General features: G+C 40.8%; 1 protein-coding gene across 6 annotated transcripts in view; it reads right to left on the reverse strand.

Annotated features, from left to right (window-relative positions):
• The window catches only part of dennd5b (DENN/MADD domain containing 5B), a 78,672-nt gene that overhangs the window by 26,651 nt on the left and 30,507 nt on the right, over positions 1-21,514 (reverse strand). For 4 of the 6 annotated variants that reach the window (XM_080886752.1, XM_080886749.1, XM_080886748.1 and 1 more), the window contains exons 2-4: positions 20,626-20,685; positions 13,393-13,502; positions 9,918-10,602 (exon numbers count right to left, since the gene is read on the reverse strand). In XM_080886752.1, the coding sequence (XP_080742878.1) occupies positions 9,918-10,602; positions 13,393-13,395 (688 nt within the window). In that variant the 5' untranslated portion in view covers positions 13,396-13,502; positions 20,626-20,685. The remainder of the gene's footprint in view (positions 1-9,917; positions 10,603-13,392; positions 13,503-20,625; positions 20,686-21,514) is intronic. The other 2 variants (XM_080886750.1, XM_080886751.1) reach the window with 1 other exon arrangement.

The raw sequence follows: 21,514 nt of genomic DNA on the forward strand, positions 1-21,514 counted from the left end.
CGCTAAGCTCCACCAAACACCACACAAGCACTGCTACAGTGTCTTGCAGGCTGAGTTCAGCAGCAGTTCAATCAGATTTCATCATTATGGCCTGAGTGAAAAGTCCACTTGGAGGAAACATAACTAAGGTTTCATGAATTCATCATCCTCTCCTCTCCTATGGTCCACTCCCCCTGGCTCAGCCAGCATCTCCCGATCTGTATGTGCACCTTCACTGAAGGTTTCCAAAGTCTTAACCACAGTCTGCGTGTCGGAGATACAGCTGGTTCACTTATCGGAAAACGTCCGTTTCTAGAAGCAGAATGTATTTACAATTGCGTTTAAATGTCTATATAAACACACACACACACTTGGAAACAATTATAAGCACAGCTGCTCTAGGTAAGTGTGTAAAATACATGTTAGAATAAATGTCACACACTCAAATAAAAAGTGAGGCAATAGGTCTTTTTCTTTTGTGTTGGGAGAATTAGTGATGTCTAAAGAACCAATACGTGTGATTCCTCTCAAAGGCAAATTTTGGAATCTGCAATTAGGGCTGGGCCATATTATACCGTTCACGGTAATACCGGTATAATGTTAGGCAACGATAGGAAAATGAAATATCGCGATAGAATGGGAGTAAAACGCGCATGCGCAGTGCCTTTGTTTTCATACGCACATGGCCGATTGTTGAGTGAAACAGATGAACCAGAATTGGTTTGTAAAAATGGTGCAACTTCCGTGATGTGGAACTGGTTTGGTGTTTGTCCGTCAGATACACGACAAAGCACATTTTTTTGCAGAACATGCAAGCGGCCGTTGTTATTGTCGTATTTGTCGGACTAAGATGCTCTTAAATCTGGGAGTAATCTGGGTCCTAAACTCCGTATGCTTCAGGTCAAACAACACTGCAGCATCACTTAGAGTTAAAAACTGTCTAAATTCTTTCATCTTTAATAAAACGATCAGCATTGCTGCTTTACCAGGTGTAACTATGAAGTTTAACTTCCAGGCATCCATGAAAACTAAAGTTATTACATTTAACGGAGTTAGACGTTAGCAGGAAGCTAGCGGAAGTTAGCTCGCTAGTTTCGCTAGTTACCTAAGCATGATATAGCATGTTCTGACTGAGAGATTTCTGAAAAAAATCAAACGTACAGTTCTGCTATCACTTCCAACATAAATGAAGACAGGAAACTAAACAGCAGTGACGTTTGTAGGGTTACTGAAGTTGGGCTAGCTGGTATATAATGATGTGCTACGTGATCGCTAGCGACACAGCTATGTTAGCATAACATAAACAGTGAAGCTGGAGGACCAACACTAACACTTTTCCACTTATAAAAGTTAACGTGAAGGTTCTTCATGGTTAGAGACAAATGCAATCGCATGGCAGGATACTGTAAACGGACCAAACTTCAGTCAGGAGAACAACTGAGATAATCCATCCACAATACGAGGTTAGTCATTAATATACTGCAACATGGGAATAGAGCAGCTGCCAGAGAATTCAACATTAATGAATCAATGGTACAGAAGTGGAGGAAGCAAGAAGAATGAGTTTAATAAAGTTTGATTTATCTGACTGCTTTGTTTCGCTTAATGTGCCTTATAATCCCGTGCACCTTATGGTCCGAAAAATGCGTACTGCACACTGCAGTTTAATGTTGCAAAGCACCTCTTTTTAACTTCAGTGGATATTATACATGGTTATGCTCAGGATATGTCAGCCCATTTCTACTGGAAATGCCTTTTGGTTAAACTTTCAGCAAGGAATTTGCATTTGCACTGTTACATTTTTATAAAGCTTTAATGTACATAAAAACCAGCTTCTTGTTTAAGTGAAAATAAATGGAAGGTTGTCTTTTTGCGCTAGTAATGTTGTGGAGTTGTATTTTGTCTCGCATCAATTATATCGTCGGTTATATCGTTATCGCAAATTTTCAAATATATATCATGATAAATATTTTTGGCCATATCGCCCTGCTCTATCTGCAATAGTACTTGATGTTTTTTTTACTAAGGTAAATACTACAGGCAGCAAACCAAGGGTGCAATTGTTCTGAAACTAAAGGGGGCAGCATATACACGTATTCTAGTCTATTCTTAAATAAAGAAGAAGAAGAACGGCAGCTAGGAGCACTTCAGTTTCCAGGCCCCTCTTCTGTGGAACCAGCTTCTGCAATTCTGCAATGGCAACTGATGTTAAAGACTCATGACCAATTATCACAAATGCTTGATTAGGTTTACAAGGAAATTACTTTTTCAAACAGCATCAAGTGGGTCAGGATCGCCTTTTTTCAGTCATTATTTAAAAAGTGCATTTTGTATTTACTTAAGCTTTGTTTAAGATTCAAATTTGTTTGATGATCTAAAACATAAAGTTGTGACAAATATGCCAAAAGAAGTAATCAGGAAGAGGGCAAACACTTTTCCCATCGTCATTAAGAACCTCCACAGGCAGAGTTGCTAGAAGTTACTAAAGCTGCTACCACAGCAGACACTTGTGTATGTTAAAGCTCTCGTGGTATTCAAAGCCCCTCGTACACATCATGGTACTGGGCACTATTGGCATACGGGGCCATATGGTACGGAGTAAAATGTGGGGCTAAGTTGGCGCAGTGCTGAGGTTTGGGCCTACTTTTTAAACTGCATTATAACACATATATGAAGATTACCTTTCATGCAAATCTAAAATAACTGCACTTAATCAAAGCACGATTTACAGGTTGGCTGTAGCTCAGGAAGTTGAGCTACTACTAATCAGAAGACTGGTGGTTTGATCCCCGTCTGCTCCAGTCTGCAGACGGGGATTGCCTTTGGCAATATTAACCCCAAGTTGCTCTCCGATCCATCCGAGGCGAGTGTTAAATTTAGGGGTGAATGAGGCATAAGGACGCATTCTCAAAGTGAAAATCTGAGTAATTAATAAATGTTTTTGTGGGAAAGAGACAAGCCAGGTTTTGAAGCTCCTACCTGTAGGCGTGTGAGCATATTTTTCATATGTCTGTACATGTTCAAAGTTTCTCCTTAGTGTGGGAAACACAGCAAGCAAATCTCACAGAAACACTCCTGTTTCTTAATGTTGCAGCATGTCTCATCCTATTTGCTCTCTTTAGCTTTAAAATAACAAGTTCAGCTGTTCTACTTTAGTCATCAACACTTGCTGTTCTAATCTGACTTAAGTGGTGAGGTGCAGTATCTCATAAATTCCCTCCTCTTCCCTTTACTCACACTGACAGACTTTAAACTTGCTAACTCGAGGCACCTTCAGATATATTTTGGAAAGCCCCAGCAGTGACAGGGCTCAGGGTTGCTGTTGTTGTTATAGAACTGAAAAACAAGACGAAACAGGTCAAGTCATTGTGAAACTGTAACGGTGCATTAGGGCCTGATAAAGACCAGCAGCTCAGTCTCACAAGGCAAGAAGTGAGCAAGTCTGTGGTAAACAGCTGTTACTGTCAGGAAGCAAGTTGTCATCCCATGACAAGTCAAACACGCTGATTAATCACACTGTGTGAAAACGCTGGCCAACTGCTCTGGATAAACGCATACGATGCACCTTAAACAGCAAACAGACTAACAGTTCTTGTGAAGGTCAGGACAGGAAATGACATTTGCATCAGTGCAGTGTTAGTGCACACAGGCACCTGGCTCTGTCTGATGCTTTTTAAGCAGTTCAAGCAATTTCTGTATATAGAGAATAACTGCAGACAGATTCTTAAGGTGTATCTACAAAACACCTGTGAATCTCCTGCAGTGGTCCCATCAACATCCAGTGAGGTCAGTGGTTCCATCTTTGGCCTGTGATTGATCCACCGACCTTCTGCTGCTGGAAGTTTTTTAGCATCTACACATTTTTTTCTTTCTTTGAGTGGTTGCCAAAGTCAGAGACTCTGAGTAGGAATGTGAACATTATTAAACACTTTCACTGCATGTGACGAATAAAGAATCTTGACTAATCCTTCCGTTCTCTAACTGCATGTCTTTGGACTGTGAGAGGAAGCTGGAGCACGTGGAGACACACAACCTTCACACAGTAAGACCCCTGATAGTGGAATTGAACTCAGGATCTTCTTGCTGTGAGCCGACAGTGCTAACCGCCATGCCACAGTGCTTAATAATAACGGCTAGCTTATTATTAACACAATCAATAACGACACGGCAGGACAGCAGCTCATTAACGTGTAGCACTGTTCCATGTTTCCCTGCCTACAGCGCCATTACATATGAAGTTGGTATATTTCTGTACGCACATAATTACTCAACTTTTTTTGATCACTCGTGTTTGTGTAATCTGTGCAGAATGTAAAAAGACGAGGAATATGCTCATTTTTAATCAGTTTGTATTATTGAGTATTATTGTGGATTTTCAAAGAAAGTAATTGCAGAAACTGGCCTAATTCATGATTTCAAATCCTTGATTTTAAACTTGTGGCAGAAACAAAAGTACCTATAAGCATATTAAACTTAAGCTAACATTAAATGTAGCAGTTCAACTGCAGCTTAAACACACAGTCTTTCTGGAATTTGCACTCGTGAATTTGTATTCTGTAAGAAAGTTTGTTGACCTAAATTGACTTTGACGGTAACCTCAGAACATGCTGAAACAAGGAAATCACGTTGACATATGCCAAGAATGTGATTACAGTCATAGTGTCTTCATGACTGCACAGATGAAAAGGTTTTTATTTGCCTTTAATTTGGAGCAAAAGCTTCAGTGCTTGTTAAAGTCTGACATCATTAACTCAGTCGGTTAAGCACACCGTCTTTGCAGCTATTAATTGTATATCATATATGTCATTTGACACTTTAATATAATTTTTTTTGTAATGCAAACATTTTAAATGCAAACCTCACGTTCTCGCAGCAAATCTCCTTTGCAGAATAAATGTGACTCGGAAGGGCCACAAGAATCATCTTTACTAACAAGCTCACACTAAAATGTGTTGAAAAACCTTTTCTTTACTAAGAACAATACACAGTGAGGTGCGTGATCAGATCCAGAGAGTGAAGATTATTTTTATTATTGGAATTAATTGGAATTATTAATTATTGGAACAAGTCTGCCAGAGATCAGTAATATCTTCCCCACTCGCTGTCTGAGGAGGGTGCACAGTATCCTGCGGGACCAACATCACCCTGCGCGCCACCTTTTCCATCTGCTGCCCTCAGGGAGAAGGTACAGGTCTATACAGGCCAGAACATCCAGACTGGCCAACAGCCTGTATCCACAGGCTGTGAGGCTCCTGAACTCTCTGCCCCCCTCTCACGGACAATAACCATATCCAACTTCTTAATAGCAATGAACTGGTCTGCATTGGTGCATCATATCTTTATTCTCTTCCCCCTCCTGCCCCCCCCTCTTTCTTAAATAGATAACTATCATATCTGATATCATATCTCACAGTACAATAATATTGAATGGGTTGCATTGTTGTATTTTGTCATGTTTCTCAGGTCTTTGTCTGAATTTCTACGAACATTATTGCTAAGGATTGTCTTATTGCATTGGAGTCACACTGGGTTAAATATGTACACTTGGGTTTTAAGGGGTATTTATTATTTTCTTCTTTTTTTTGGGTTGTATGGAAGCCCCAAACGCAATTTCATTGTTCTTGACAATGACAATAAATAAATAAATACTAAATACTAAGATGCCAGAACAATGGAACCAGACAAGATTTTACAAATGTAGAAAGGATCACTGGGACAACTTTGACATCTATAGTGAGGGAGTCGAGTTTTTGGTCACTCTCATTGATGCCCACTTCAATTGCTTGCCTCAAAGTTGAGAAGTTAAATGTCCCTCTTTCAGCAGAGTTTGTTCTGTCTGGACAGATAACTCCTTACGACATTTATCAGAATCCCATTTAATCAAACGTGACTCACAAACTAAAAAAGGGTTTTCCTCTTCATTTATTTACACGAGCGATTTCTACGTGCCTACAGAGAACCTGGACCTCCTAGAGGTAGTTTCTGATGGTTGTTATGAATGCCGCCTTTAAAACTGGTGTTTTTTGATTTGGAGTTGAAGGTCTGGTATATGAGCTAACAGCTTCTTTTTGCATGACTCATCATGCACAGAAGATAAACAAGCTGCAGAGAGAGTGCTGAAGCTGCACTGAAACTGCAAAAGAGTATGACTGAGGAATGTAGGACAAATAATGATCTCAGTCTACACACTAGATTCTCTGCATTTGGCTCTAATACTCTAACACAGTGAGGAACGCACACACTGCGTCTCACTGCAGCTGTCAATAATAAATGAAAGGAATCCTAGAAGCAGGGAAATCTGATCACTGTGTATCTGAGTGTGATATGCACATAAAGCCTCATTACAGTGTTCTCTGTTTTCATCTGAGTTTTTACTTTACAAGTTTCTAATGCTTCTCCGCTTCAAAGTATAGAAAACAGGAACAGTATGTTTTCTTTTCTGTTATCAAACTGTTCTGGAGAACTGGTGCCAGAGGAACAACCTCCTTCTAAACGTCAGTAAGACAAAGGAGCTGATAGTGGACTTCAGCACTAAGCAGGAGAGGAACTACCAGACCCCCGTCATCAACGAGTGCCCAGTGGAGAGAGTGGACAGCTTCAAATACCTCGGAGTTCACATCACGCAGGACCTGTCATGGTCCTGTCACATCAACACCGTGGTGAAAAAGGCCCGACAGCGTCTCTACCACCTCAGACGCTTGAGAGACTTCCAACTGCCCTCCAAGGTGCTCAGGAACTTTTACTCGTGCACCATAGAGAGCATCCTGGCGGGAAACATCTTAACCTGGTTCGGGAACAGCACCATGCAGGACAGACGAGCTCTACAGAGGGTTGTGCGGTCAGCTGAGCGCACCATCCGCTCCGAGCTCCCTGACCTGCACTCAATCTACAGCAGGCGGTGCTGGACCAAGGCCAGGAAGATCGTGAAGGACCTCAGCCATCCCAACAACAGACTGTTCTCTCTGCTGAGGTCAGGAAAGTGATTCCGCTCCCTGAAGACCAACACAGAGAGACTGAGGAGGAGCTTCTTCCCGCAGGCGATACGGTCTCTCAATCACACCACCACACAGTACTGACCCACACATATGGTTCTTACACACACACTGGACTTTCTGGACTTTGGTTTTGCACAACACTGGTCACTATATTCTTCATTTCCGGTTAATACTTGTACAGCTGCTGTTAGTGTGTATATATTTATTTATATCTAGATTTCTTCATACATTCTTATATAGTTCTATATTGTGTATTGTGTATTTTGTTGTACAGTTATTTTATTTTTCAACTTTAATTTATATATTTTATCTTATTCTTCCCAGTTAAATTTACCCTTCATTCTAATTTGTGTTGTACAGTTATTTCATTTTTAGCCTTAATTTATATTTTATTCCTTCCTAGTTAAATTTACCCTTTTTAATTTTTCATATTTATTTCCTATCTTATTCATAGCCTTTTCCTTTTTTGTTTCCTTTAGGTCACGAGCAGTTGTCCAAGCATTTCACTACATATCGTACTGTGTATGACTGTGTACGTGACAAATAAAATTTGAATTTGAATTTCTCCCACTAGGAGCTCAGTCTGAGTGGAGTTTTTTTCTCCTCCTCTTACCTCATGTAGTGTATTTTCGTTGTTTTTTCCTATCAGCCTACCTTCTGACATGTCTGCCCAATGTGATGTTTGTGTAAAGTTGGTCAGAAGGTTCCTTTGTGAGTGCGCATGCGCCATTAGCGTGCTGCCTGCTGTAACCCTAATTTCCCTCGGGATGAATAAAGTATTCTGATTCTGAAACAAATTTTCTCCACAGACATCCACAACTTCTGGCAACCAGACAGAAAGCCTTACAATAGCTTCCAGTGGCTAAAAGGCCTCAAAGTAAGAAACGACGTCATAGCATAATAGAGTGAAGACAAAAATGTATCCACTGAAACCTCTGAAGTTGATTAATTGAATTTGATTTCATTTTTTTCTCAAATATTTTTATTGAGGTTAACCAAACAGAATACACACACATTAATAACAAGCACAATAAAAAAGAAAACATCGCAGAGGTTGTGAAAGGGGAAAAAAGCATATTGCAATGAGGTCTTAGATTCTAAGAAAGAACAGAGCTAAACTTAGTTATTGTTAAGGTGGCAGTTAAATAGAGAAATATATATGTAGAAAAAATAATATAGAATAAGAATATATAAGAATAAACAAATGAATATCTACATGCAGGCTCATAGAGCAGTGATGAACTCAGGGCCTGGAGATTTGCAAATATTTCAGCAAGGACCCTCACAGCTGTTTGTATGTTTTGCTGGTATCGCTAATCAGAACAGATCTTTTCCAGGCTTAGACAGGACATCAGATCTCTCAGCCAGTGCGAGTGGGTCGGGACAGAAGGATGTTGAATTTATCAACTTAAATATTGAATCTCACATATCCTCAGACAGAGACATGCTTAAGTCCTGCTCACAAGCAGTTTAATGCCTGACAATCGAAGGGCCTTTAATGCCCACCAGCATGTGACAGATAGCAGATATTAACCCTTTCTGAGTTGGACACAAAGTTAGGAACATATCTGCCGTCTTCAAAGTACCTCAGGAAAGTTCGACATCTAAGACTGAAGAAAGTGTCTAATCTGAAGACGCCTGAATAAATGTGAATTTTCAGAGAGTTTCATAAAAGATGCTAAGTTATTATCAGTGAACAAATCATTAAAGCACCTAGTGCTCCGTCCACGCCAATCTTGAAATACAGGATTGCTTGTAGATGGTTAGAAAGGGTCATTTGATGCGATTGGACTCAAACAAGACAAATCAGTCAGACAGAAGTGTTTTGTCATCTGAGCCCATATCCTCACAGTGTGCCAGACCAGCGGATTATCAGATGGCTGTGGAGTGGAGATCCAACTACTGCCAAGACAGATGCATCTTTAACATAATTTAACTCCGCCGGCACCCAGGACGCTGAATTGTCCCAATTTTGGAAATGAAACCAAAATATGCTAATCATATGTTAGCTACCCACAAACTGGCAACATAACAATGATTAAAAATGAAAATGTGCCATCATCTTACAGTGACCAAAAGCTAGGGACCACAGCAAGTCTTCCAGGTCCTGATGCAACAAAACAGCCCCATCACACGACCACCACCATCTTTTACTGCTGCTATGTCCCTTTTCTGAAACGCTGCATTATGCAGTGTGACACACGCCTTCCAAAAAGTTCAACTTTTGTCTCGTGAGTCCACAAAGTTACCTTTGCTACTGGTCCTGGCTACTTGCAGCAGATGGCCCCGCCCCTCCCTGAGCCTGGTTCTGCTGGAGGTTTCTTCCTGTTAAAAGGGAGTTTTTCCTTCCCACTGTTGCCAAAGTGCTTGCTCATAGGTGGTCATATAATTGTTGTCTGCATGTATTATTGTAGGGTCTACCTTACAATATAAAGCCCCTTGAGGTGACTGTTGTTGTGATTTGGTGCCATATAAATAAAATTGAATTGAATTGAAAGTATTTTCCCACTTTCCACACAGGGCTGTGCAGGGTTGGATTTCTTCCCCTTTAATAATAATAAACCTTCATTTAGAAATTTAGAAACATTTAAGTGTTACTAACATAGAAAAAATAGGAAATCAGGAAGGCGGCAAACATTTTTCCCACTACTGTATAATGTTACAGTAGTGTAACAATTGTTCATAAGGCAACATAAGATATTACTAAAATAAGGTAAACTGAAGCTGATGACTGGACATTTAACTTATCAATGACTCTCCAGGTCCTATAACATGTTAAAATGTCCATTGAAACCATGTTGGAAGCATGTTTAGAGAATAGGTTAATGGAACTATCTAACAATGTGTGGTATAGGTGACACAGCCTGTTTGTATTCTGTATGCAGAACCAATTCAAAGTGTAATAGCACCAGAAATCCAACAGCATGTGTAGAATGTACTTACCCTGTGAGTACAGCAGAATCTGCATCTCCAGCAAGGTGCAGGTGAACACCTGGACCAGGTTTTCCACGCCTAGCAGAGAAAAGGCCTCTGCCAGGGGGAAGTCGGCCAGGGGAAGCTCTCCTGGTCCCGGCCTTTGGCAGACAATGGATTCGTATATGCCGTGGAATTTGAGTGAACGCCCCAGAGCAGGCAGCGGCACCTCGTACAGGATGTTGTAAACGTAGCTCTCCAGTGGCAAGGGGGGTGCGGTTGCAGCTATGACAGCAGAGTGCATCTGTGCAAGGAAGCGCCGGCAGGCGTGCATGAAGGGCATAGGCGTGATCAGACACAAGGCTTTGGACACATAGAGCGTGTCCCGTGACGAGTCATAGCTCCCCGCTGCACGAGATAAAGATGATGAGGATGATGAGGTGGGGGAGTAACCATCATCTAAACTGCTGGCTAGTGAGTCCATGCTGGAGGAAGAAGAGGAGGAGGAAGAAGCGGCATTTGTTTGCTCGGCATTGTGCATCTGGTAGAGAGTCTGCATGGCAGAGCAGATCTGTGGGCTGGTCACCTCCTCATAAAAGGTGTGAACGAAACCATATGTTCGAGATCCATCCTCCTTGGTGATGATGAAGGAGTGGAACTGAGGCTCGCGCTGGTCTGCCTGTGTCCTGAATGACAAACCTTTGGGCATACAGAGCTGCAGAGAGAAAGGGCAAACAGAAGTCATCGCGTCAGTTCTGATTCACTCACGCTGGAATCTTTTTATGTGTCCATAATCTTTCACTTTTCCAGATCTCATAGGATTTTCAAACACCGGTAAAAATGCTGCTTACATTTAATTCTACAGGTGAAAATCTTACAAGAAAAAGGCAGCGATTCTCTGCATGACCATTCTCAAATTTGAATTTCTGCGGTTTTATGCTTTTGTTTTCCATTTTATTGTTATAATGAGTTCAATAAGGAAGATCTATGGCCTCACATTTGTCCGCTCCAAGGTGCTGCCGGCTAAATCTGAGCTTCATCACTTCCATTCATGCCACGTACTCTCACTGCGTCTTTGTGCAACCCACCACCTCTCCATCTCATCACTCAAGCTCCATTCAAGCCACCTTCATCTCCACCAACGGTGTCTAGGCTCCAGGGGGTCCTCACCTAATCCTTTTTACAGCTGGGGTTCTGTTTTGCCGAGACAGACCATCGGAGTATTCTGTGATTCTTTCTAATGATCTGTCCTTATTGAACTGATTTGTTTGTTGCTGTGACAAAACAAAATACCTGAATATGTTAACTACGGCACTGAGGAAGTCTTTCATGGCGTCTTATACCACACATCCACTATTTTCAAGAAATGAGGAGAAGATTAATTATTAAATAAATTTGCTAACTCTCTATAGCAATCACGTGTCATATGATTACTTGATCACTTGTTGCTTTCACAGCCAAACTCTATCAGTTACTGCCATCATCAGGTTTACTTGGCTGCTGAGACGAAGGACACACTGTGGAGACAAGTCTCAAGTCACCATGTCCATGCATGTGTACATGCACACAAACTGTTATCCACAATAATTGTTTTGACGATTTGTTGACATTTTGAATTCTCTTCCTTATTGTGCTCTGTGCTGACGGGCATCTAAACAAATATTTAGGCCTGATTGGATTATCCATGGCTCTTAATGAGCAGTTCAGTCAGCAATGAAAGATAATGATATAAATGATGACATCTGGCAAGTCTTGTCTCAAATAAGCATTAACCAGGCTTCAGTACAAGCCTGCAGAATGAACCAGGAAGCAGTAACAATCATCTAACTACGTGAGTGAGGAGCAACACAGGAGATACCGGTGCAGGGTGGCTGTTCCTGTAGGAGCCAATATACTTATGAGCTCCACGATGTAGCAGTTAAAGGACAAAACAACCAAATTTAAATGTCTTCCTGTTTATAATACTGATGTGAAAAAGAAATGAGGACAGCAGCAGTTCAACCTATGTGCATGGTTTATTGTTTATGGTACAGGAAAACTGCTGCTCACAGACTGCAACACATCAGAGATCTAGTATGTAAAATGTGGTTTAACTTAAAGAGCAAGAATGGGAATATATATACTAGTATATTAGTATATATGTATACTAGTATATATATTAGTGTAATGTAAAGTTTTGAAAAGTGTGCGATTTCTGTGCCTGCAGAACATGGGCTAATACTCATTTGGTTGTATTTATTCTCTTTACTGACAGGACCATATCCATAAGAAGTGGGCAAACCTCCCTGCCATTTACAAATATATGATTTTCCCTCCCAGCAGAAACCTAAAGAGGAGGAGATTAGATTCCACAGACGGTGAGACGGTAATAAGATGATGGAGGTATGTAGGTAGAAGAGGAGATTTAAGGCTATAATGATAATGATTTAAAGAGCTGTAATGATCAGAAAACATGGGAAAAGAAAGAATGATATTTCTGTCATTAAATGCCCTTGACATGGCATCATCAGGTTTCAGCTGCTGCACTGCTGCATAATGGACTGTTTCCATGTCAATGTAAGGAGAGATGCGCGGCTGAATTATTTAAAAGATGTGGTGCTGGGTGAGGTGGAAAACAAGGTGTGTACTCTTTATCCACACGGAGAGTACACGCCTTTGTTTCCATCACGAACACTGTGCTGGTCATGTCTCCTTCATTCCTGTCCTGCTGTCACATGTGGTCCATCTCTGCTGTCTAGGACTACAGTTGGAGATGGTAGGATTTCTTCTGCTCGCAGCAGGTGGAGAACTAGCTGACGGCCCAGTACGTTGGGCTCACCTATGCTTCAGAGCAGAGCAGGGACTGCCATCATCAAGTTTACTTTTGCATATAAAATGAGAGATTCACTCGAAAGGCAGCTGATTACACTACTTAGTAATTTATTTATATGAAAGCACTTTAAAAATATTTTATTTGCAGAGTAGAAACTCCCTTTAAGGCACATATTTGCATGTGTGCGCATCACCTTTGCCACAGGTAGAATGTAAAGCTATATATTCAGTACATAGCCTGTCCCTTTTAACTGTTGTGTTGCTATAGATCTTCCTAGATGTCTAAACTTAAAAATCTATTATTTCTTCATCTACATGTGATTCGTATCTGTTCATATATGTCTGGTATCTCTATCCCAAATACTGTTTGGCAGTGTGGAACTCTTCTCTTGACAAGATTTTAAAAGACCTAAATCAAAACCATAACTCTGCCACTGTCAGTACAGCTTTAAATGTAAAACTTTTTGGAGGGGATTTGTATTAATTGCTTTGTTACCCACAATTCCTTGAGGCCCAACTGTGTTTTAAATCAAAGCCTCAAAAGCTTCTTCCTCTGCCTCTGGCCAAAACCACTAATCTGCCCCATTTCCTCTAGAAATGATCCCATTGGGCTCTTCCCGCCGTAATTTTGATAGAATCCATAGCCTCCTTTATCCTCTGCCTATCATTTCTCCAGAAATCACAGTCCACATACCATGTTAACAGCATCCTGGTCGAATGGGTTCCACTCCACATTTTCTGGATAACGTGCAAGAACTTTGGACTTGAATGTCCTCTTCAGGGGACTCTGCTCAAAGTTTTCACCTGGACAAATGAGAAAGGGAAAATAAAAAGGTAATAATGCATCAACAAACAAAAAATCAAACAACTTGGGCCTGAAGCTGCAGAGTCATGCTCCAGATCAGCTGAGCTCAATGCCAGCCCACCTCAGTTTTAGCTAAACGGATACCCGTTTGGCGTGCTGTTCACAAATAGCAGGATACTGTTTGCTGGTGACTCTGTAGGATGCTTTCCCATGCTTTTTCTGACTTAAGCAATGCCATATCTGTTATATTAATGCCTACTTTGTTCTGTGAGGGCTATTGCTGCTAAACTCGATGCTTGTCTGGTGTGCTTGTCATGTATGCAGGTGAAAACGCAGAGATGGGTTCTTTCCCCTCTTTAGAATTTGCAAGAAGGTTTTGGGAGGTTCCAGAAAATAGGCATATGATTTTACAAACACATTACTCCAAATAAAATATCAACCCTAGTTTGAAAAGTGGTCCTGACACAGTTCCAATTATGTTGGACATGAGATACAGAAGTAGAACATAAAGCTTAGCAGAATCAGTAGCACTGGCTCAGTAAACCAAATGGACAGAATATCTCTGTGAGCGACTGAACTGCAAAGCAGATAACACCAAGTTCACACTTGTGCACCTGGAAGCTCTGCAGTGAGCTTTCCTGAAGATGCAATCAAAGATGTTTTCAAAGAGATTATTAAATACTATATAATAGAAAAAACAACACCACTCAAGTGGTTCATAAAGGAAAACAATATATGAAAAACCTCAAATAGAAATAACTGTTCTCAATTCTGGCTAGCTGAGCCCAGTTCCAGTTAACTCAGTTCATTCACAAAGAAAAAAAATCTCTATATTTTGGTTATCCTCTGTCAATTCAAGTCTACATCATAGAATGTAAAATACCCCACTTTGGGTTTTTAATCCACGAAGAGAACCCAAAAGAAGGAAATCAAAATCCTAAAAGGTTGATTCAGTTTATCTGGATGTAGCGTTTTCACTGGGAGAAACGTTTAGTCAGTCATCCAAGGGAATTCTTCAAACATCTCCCAGGGCCTCGTCACTAGGATTTGTAGCAGTTTTCCCGCCACCTTACGGGTTTCTGGCTTCTATTTCTGGCTGACATGAGACTTTTGTACATACTTTTTCGAATCCAAACCTATTCCTGGCCAGTATACCAATGTTTGCACCCTTTATTAGGCTTTGTATCTGCCAAAGTGGCCAAATGTAGGGTCATCAACTAACAACTGTAGAAGGGTTTCCCAGAGACAATCTGGTATGCAAACCTGAAGCTGTAAGACTCTGTAGACCTTGTCTTCCAGGATGGTGAACTTGGTAGCCTCAGTCACAGTGAGATTCCCATCATCTATTTTAGCATGGTAAATCTTTTGTATTTTTGCATCATTCTGGTTGGCTCTCCATATGTCCTCATCTGATAATGAAATGTGCTTGCGAGGTTCCCCTTTAACAGATAATATGCTGGCAACCTGGGTTTCATTGCTGGCAGGGTCACTAGGGGCTCTGGATAAAGCATTTAGCAGTGTTATATTTTACTGTACTCACCTGTAAAGGTGAACTTCTGCAGATACAGGATCCAGCAAGTGACTGTGCAGATCCCTTTTAGGTTTTGAACACCCAAACCAAGGAGGAGTGATCAGGTATCTCCATTTCTTGAATGCCCACACTACAGTTAGCACTCATTTTCTGTAGTGGAATAAATGCAGGCCATAGGCCAGAATTTCTCTGCATAATCTACTTTGTTTGCACAAACACAACTCCAAGTCCAACATTACTGGGATCTGTATACACCACAAAGGTTAGGTCAGGGTTGGGATGGCCTGAGATATCAGACATCAAAGGAATGCTGACATTCTGGAGTCCAATGGACTTTGGGTCCTTTTCACTTCAGTGGCTCAGCAATCTGAGAGATACCAAACCTGTGATACCAGCCTGCCATTTCTAATAGCTGGCTTTTTTCATCTTAACAGTGAGTTTTGTCTGCCTTAATTTGTCTAATATAGCCCAAAGATGAAAAAATGCTGTTCTCTGGTTGGAGAATAGATCAAAAAATCATCCAAGTACAAAAAGCAGGTCCAACCTCTGAGATCACCCAATGTTATCTCCATCAGCCTCTGGAAACTAGCTGGCTCGTTCCTCATTTTGAAGGCATAACTTTGAACTGGGAAAGGCTAAAGGGACAGGTGAACACTGTTTTGTCAATGCCTGGACACCTCCTGGGTAACAAAGGAGTTTATTAGTGAGCACTTCTGTGCATCCCAGTCTTCACATGCATACATCCCTGTTTTTATTAAGTTAACAAAAGAAGTGTCTCTTTTACCACTGCTTCCAGTTGGGAGACCTCAACTGCTCTTGGCAGGAGCTCTGCGTCAATGTTACTCTACTCTAATAGAAGCCCTTAGCCCTTACTCCCTATCCCCAATCATCAGGTATGTCCACACTTCCTCCAAAATCAAACCTTTTCTTCTAAGCCAAACCAATACTGGTGATTTTTACTCATCCCAGTAGGATATGCCTGGCACACCTCACTCAGGAGGTCCCCAGGGGTCATCACTGTCAAATGCCCAACAAGACTCTAAGATACCAGTTGAGGCAGCAACTTGTCCTTTATCCAGAGTGGGCACTTAACTCTTTTCTGGTTGAACCATAGTCTCAAACTTGGAGGTGCCAATTCTTACTGATGCTGCTTCATACTCACTTGGCTTTGTCTAGAAATTCTGTCCATAACAATTTTGATAAGAAGGTGGAGTCTACTACCCACCAGGAATGAGTCTGACTCGCAGTGTGAACCAAGTTCAATAGCTGTGCAAGGACTGAAAGGTTCGTAGCAACAGGCCGGACACTCCATACTCCTGAAGCATCTCAGACAGAATGCTCAGAGGGACATGCTCGAATGTCTTCTCCAAGTCCATAACATACATGTAGACCGGTCACCTTGTTTCCACACACATTTCAATATCCTCAAGAGGATAAAGAGCTGGTCCAGCATTCTGTGACCAGGACGAAAACTGTGTTTTTCTGCCTGAATCCTAATTCGACTAACAGATAGACTCTTCTTTCCTTTAGCCTGATGTAGACCATCCCATTGAGGCTGCACCTGAGAGCACTGTCTCCAGTCTCACTGCTTAAAGATGGGACCCAACATCCCAGTCTGTCAGTCCAGAGGCACTGCCCCACGTTTCCAGGTGACACTGCAGAGGCATGTCAACCAAAACAGCCCTACAACATCCAGGGCCTTAAAGACCATGGCTACCTCACCCCAGGGACCCTACCACCAACAAGCTGTCTAGTGACCACCCAGACTCTGCTTTTTCTATAGAAGACATTTCAATTGGATTAAGGAGGCTCGACTATATCCTCATTTGAGGTCAGTAGCACCTCACGCCATGTACCATGTAAATAGAGCGCCGTTTTCCTCTCCCAAGTCACCCGACTGTTTGCCAAAATTGCTTTGAGACAGATCAAAGTCTTTTTCTTTTCCCATAACAAAGTCTTCCTACACCCAAGTTTTTTTCCAGTGACTGCCTGAGCTGTGTTCCACTTGGACTGCAGGAGCCTGCCAGCTGCCTCCAAAATCTTACAAGCTAACCAAGCCCGATAGGACTCTTTCTTCTGCTTGATGGTGCCCTTCACCAGATGTGAAGGGCACCATCAAGCCTGAAGCCAACGCATTTAAGAGTGCTCTCATGGGTACTGCAATACTGCAATATACTCGCTATTGTGCATCAGGGATAACATTTACAACAATCACTAAAGCAACATCTAATATACAAAGGAGAGAAACTTGGAAAAAACTGGCCCATTCTGCTCTCTCATACCTATAGACCAGGGGTAGGGAACTCCAGGCCTCGAGGGCCGGTGTCCTGCAGGTTTTAGATCTCACCCTGGGTCAGCACACCTGAATCAAGTGATTAGTTCATTACCAGGCCTCTGGAGAACTTCAGGACATATTGAGGAGGTAATTTAGCCATTTAAATCAGCTGTGTTGGATCAAGGACTCATTTAAAACCTGCAGGACACCGGCCCTCGACACCTGTGCTATAGACATTTGACTGTCTACCCCAGGAGATAACTGCTTTACTATAAGGCTGTCAACTCTAAGGCAGAAAAGAAGAGAAGTCAGGCATAAGCACAATAACTAAAAAAAAAACCCAAAACAATAACTCGCTTTAGTCATGAAGACAAGAGGGACTGATTTGGATAACAAGTTCAAATAAGCTGACCTACATTCAGCATTGTCAGTTGTAGAATGCAGACAGGAAATGAGAGACAGCGACTGGCTAAGAGGATGAAATGGATTGAAGACTGTAATCCACATGGAGGTGGTGAGGTGATCCACGGGGCTCTACAAAGTAGGGCTGCTCGATTATGGCAAAAATGATAATCACGATTATTTTCACTGAAATTGAGATCACGATTATTTGACGATATTTATTTAACCCTTTAAGACCTACTATAGAACCAAGTCCACCAGAGCTTACTTTATATTTTTACATGCTGTAGTGCCATTTGTGGGAGCATTTCAAGTTGCTATACATCAATACAACTGTTATAGCCCATATTTTAATAATATGTATGCATTAAGTCCATAGTAATTACATAAATTGCAAAAAAGTGCAATAAACTACAAAAAAAATTGAAAATCGCTTTTGTTTTGTTTACATATATTTCTACTTGGAGAAATTTAAGAGGTTTATCCCTCAAAACTTTAAATACAATAAAGTTGCAAAAAATAGTTTCCCACCACAGGAAATTTATTTTGAGTGTCTTCATAGTTTTATTTTGGAGATACAGCAATTTTTATATACTGCAGGAAAAACAAAAAACAATCCTATGATGCAAATTTGCAAAGAAAACAGCATGTGCATCATTTCACTGTGGGAAGTGTTACGAACAGCTGATAGGAACGGCAAAGCCTGTTTCTGGAATATTATGTTTTTGTTCCTGCAAGCGCTTTTTATGCAGTTTTTGCAAAGCTATATGTGGAACGAAACCGTGACCGAGGACAAGCTGATGGCATCAGTTGTAAGTACAACTCCTCCGGTTTCATATGCAAAACAAATTATTGCGCTAGCTTACACGGTTCAGGTTCTACAGGGATTTAAAAATAGTTACACAAAACTGAGCGTGCTGCTCTGACCGGCTTTAAAGGGTTAACAATGACTTTAAAAAAATAATATAAAATAGTGTGCAACACCACTGAAGTTTTTTTTTTTTAAACTCTCTTTTCAACCAACGGCAGTCACTCTCCAAATAACTTCTGCTTAGCTTTCCGAGCTTCCCTCGGGTCCTCTTAATCAGCGGTCTCCAACCTTTTTTGCGCCACGGACCGGTTTATGCCCGACAATATTTTCACGGACCGGCCTTTAAGGTGTCGCGGATAAATGAGGGAGGGGCTAATAATCGGCTCAGTCATTTTTAATGATCGTTGAAAGCCCAGATCGTAATCGTGATTAAAATTCGATTAATTGAGCAGCCCTACTACAAAGCACAGGAATGTTGGCCTAACACAAACAGATAGGGACTGACATGATTTCTCTATCCCCAAAAGGGCCAAAAGTTTAATTTGAAGCTAAATATGTGGTACGATGCGCCCTGTGCTATGTGGAGAATTTCATGCTGGCCTTTAAACTCCCTAAAGCTGGTAAATAATATTAACCTAAAACTAAAACTGTGAAAAGATTTAATGGACATAATCATGAATATGGTTTACATAATAAACACATTTTCTTAGTTCTATTCAGATGTGTTTAATTGCAAAGAGAAACTCATCATAATTCAGGAAACACAGTGAAGTATGAACAGATGTGCAGAAAGACCAATGCAAACAGGTTTCATAGCTAACGCTGTTAGCATAATATTGCTGATAAGTAACAACTGGTATAATAAGTGGAACTTGCTATACTGAGTTTTCATTCCATGAGTAAAGGTAGTAAACTGGTGAAAGGGACTGTTTGGATCACAGCATTATATGAAGAACATATACAATAATACAAAACAAGTGTCATCTCATCTCACACGTAATTTTTTGGGAGCTGCAAAAAAATCAGACTGCAAACAAAGAACATTACTTTGCAAAATATGCTACAAATCTGTTTGAACTAAAGGTAGAAACAAGCTGCTTGGATGGAAATTACTGGTGCAACTGCATGAAAAAGCAGGGCTTTAAACAAGTGGTTAAAAACTTAACCCAAGATACAACATACCAGCAAGATTCTTTTTCAAATTTCTAATTAGTTTAAATTTACTTATTTATTCTCTAATTTATTTGTTCTCTAATTTCCTATGTGACAATATCGTGCAGGCTCCCAAAGTTACACAGTAAGGGTACTTTAGTTCTTGTTTTTGTTAAACTAAAGTGTTAAGCAGTAATGTCATAGTTTTATTTAAACATTTCGATGGAAAACAGAACCTAGGCTATTTTGACTTATCCCATGTCACGGCGTATACTCTGCCGCTGGCACTGTTTGGTAATCAGTTCATACTTCATATTAGATAATCTGTCATCAGTGAGCTCTTTGGAAAATAGCTGATTGATGACATCAATAAATGCTGCTGCCTGCAATCACTGAAATTAACAATTTTTAAAAACATATAATTTTGAGGCTATATCACCCACACCTAGTTTATCTAAATATATTTATATAAAATATTTATTTTAATATACAACAGTCCAGTTTATTTTCCTCATAAGGAAGTTGCTGAAAATTAATACTACATGCAGGGGTGCACATAAGTGGTCCGCTGGCATTTGTTTGAAGCCAGCTCACCTCCTGCAACCACTTTTCCAAGAATACGTGCTTCTTTTGCAGTTCGGACTCCTCCTGACGTTTCTTTGGAGGTGGAGGAACACCAAAGTAAAGGAGCTTCTTCGACATCTTTAAGAGCTCTAAACAAATGTCTGTCCTCCTCCAGAAAATCGTATGTATGCAAACGCGCGTTGCAACTTCTTATCTGGTGCGCGTCTTTTATTTTGACAGCGCATGCGCACCTACGGACCACTGACTATATGTAAAGGTTGACATCACACACACTTAGAGAGCAGTTGAGTGAGAACAAAGCTGGCTTGCAGGAAAATAATGTGAAGTGTAAGCTCAGAATCGAGGAGTACAGGCAGTGTGTTTTACCTGCAGATGCAGTATCTGGATCCCTGCCTTGGCGGTCTGCTTCTAGCCACCGGTGCAAAGCTAGAGGTGAACCACATGCAGCAAGACATGGAGCAAAAAACACAGAAAAAGAGCGCAATGTCATAATAAATGGACACAGAAAAGCAAATTAAATGCATGAAAATGAGGTAAGCATGAACATGACACAATAGATGATAGCATGCCATTAAGGATGCAACACACATGCTTCAAATGGAAGCGGTAACATTGTAAAACGACACTTTTTTCCTAATAAGGACTCGAACATTACAAAACAGAAACAAGAGATTCAACTAAAATGCTTAGATTCATGTTAGTGACCTCTTTTTGAAGCTGTCGGTGAAACTCGAGGTTCAGGGCAAGTGAGTAACACATTCTTTGGAGTCAAACCAAGCAGCATATCCAAAACACAACTACAGAAGCAGCAAGTGTACCATATTTATATTGCAGTCAAATAACTTTACCATTTTCACATAGAAGAGACCACAGAGATGACAGTTCATATCTGTAATGTAAATTTGACAGCGTATAAAAGTGACTGTCTGTTTAAGTGTTTTTCCCAAGAATTCTAAAGAGTGAAGTAGCGCCGATAGACGTGGTTAGTTGTTGTTGATTCACAAAAAGTGTCGCAGTAATTTATTTCAGTTATGGGTATATTTGGTGCTACAGATAGAGGACATAGAACATTAAGGAAAAGCTACAAAAACATAATCACTTTGATTACACTGCTTGCGCGCTGAAGGATATTATTGCATTGGAAGTCACAAAAGCCACCCAAAGCGGCTCTGTGGTTCAGTGACCTGACACAATTTATACAGCTGGAGAAAATAAAGTATACTCTCAAGGGCTCGAAGGAGAGATTCTTTGCCGT

The sequence above is a fragment of the Rhamphochromis sp. 'chilingali' genome (assembly GCF_963969265.1).
Source record: "Rhamphochromis sp. 'chilingali' genome assembly, chromosome: 7".
NCBI lineage: Eukaryota > Metazoa > Chordata > Actinopteri > Cichliformes > Cichlidae > Rhamphochromis > Rhamphochromis sp. 'chilingali'.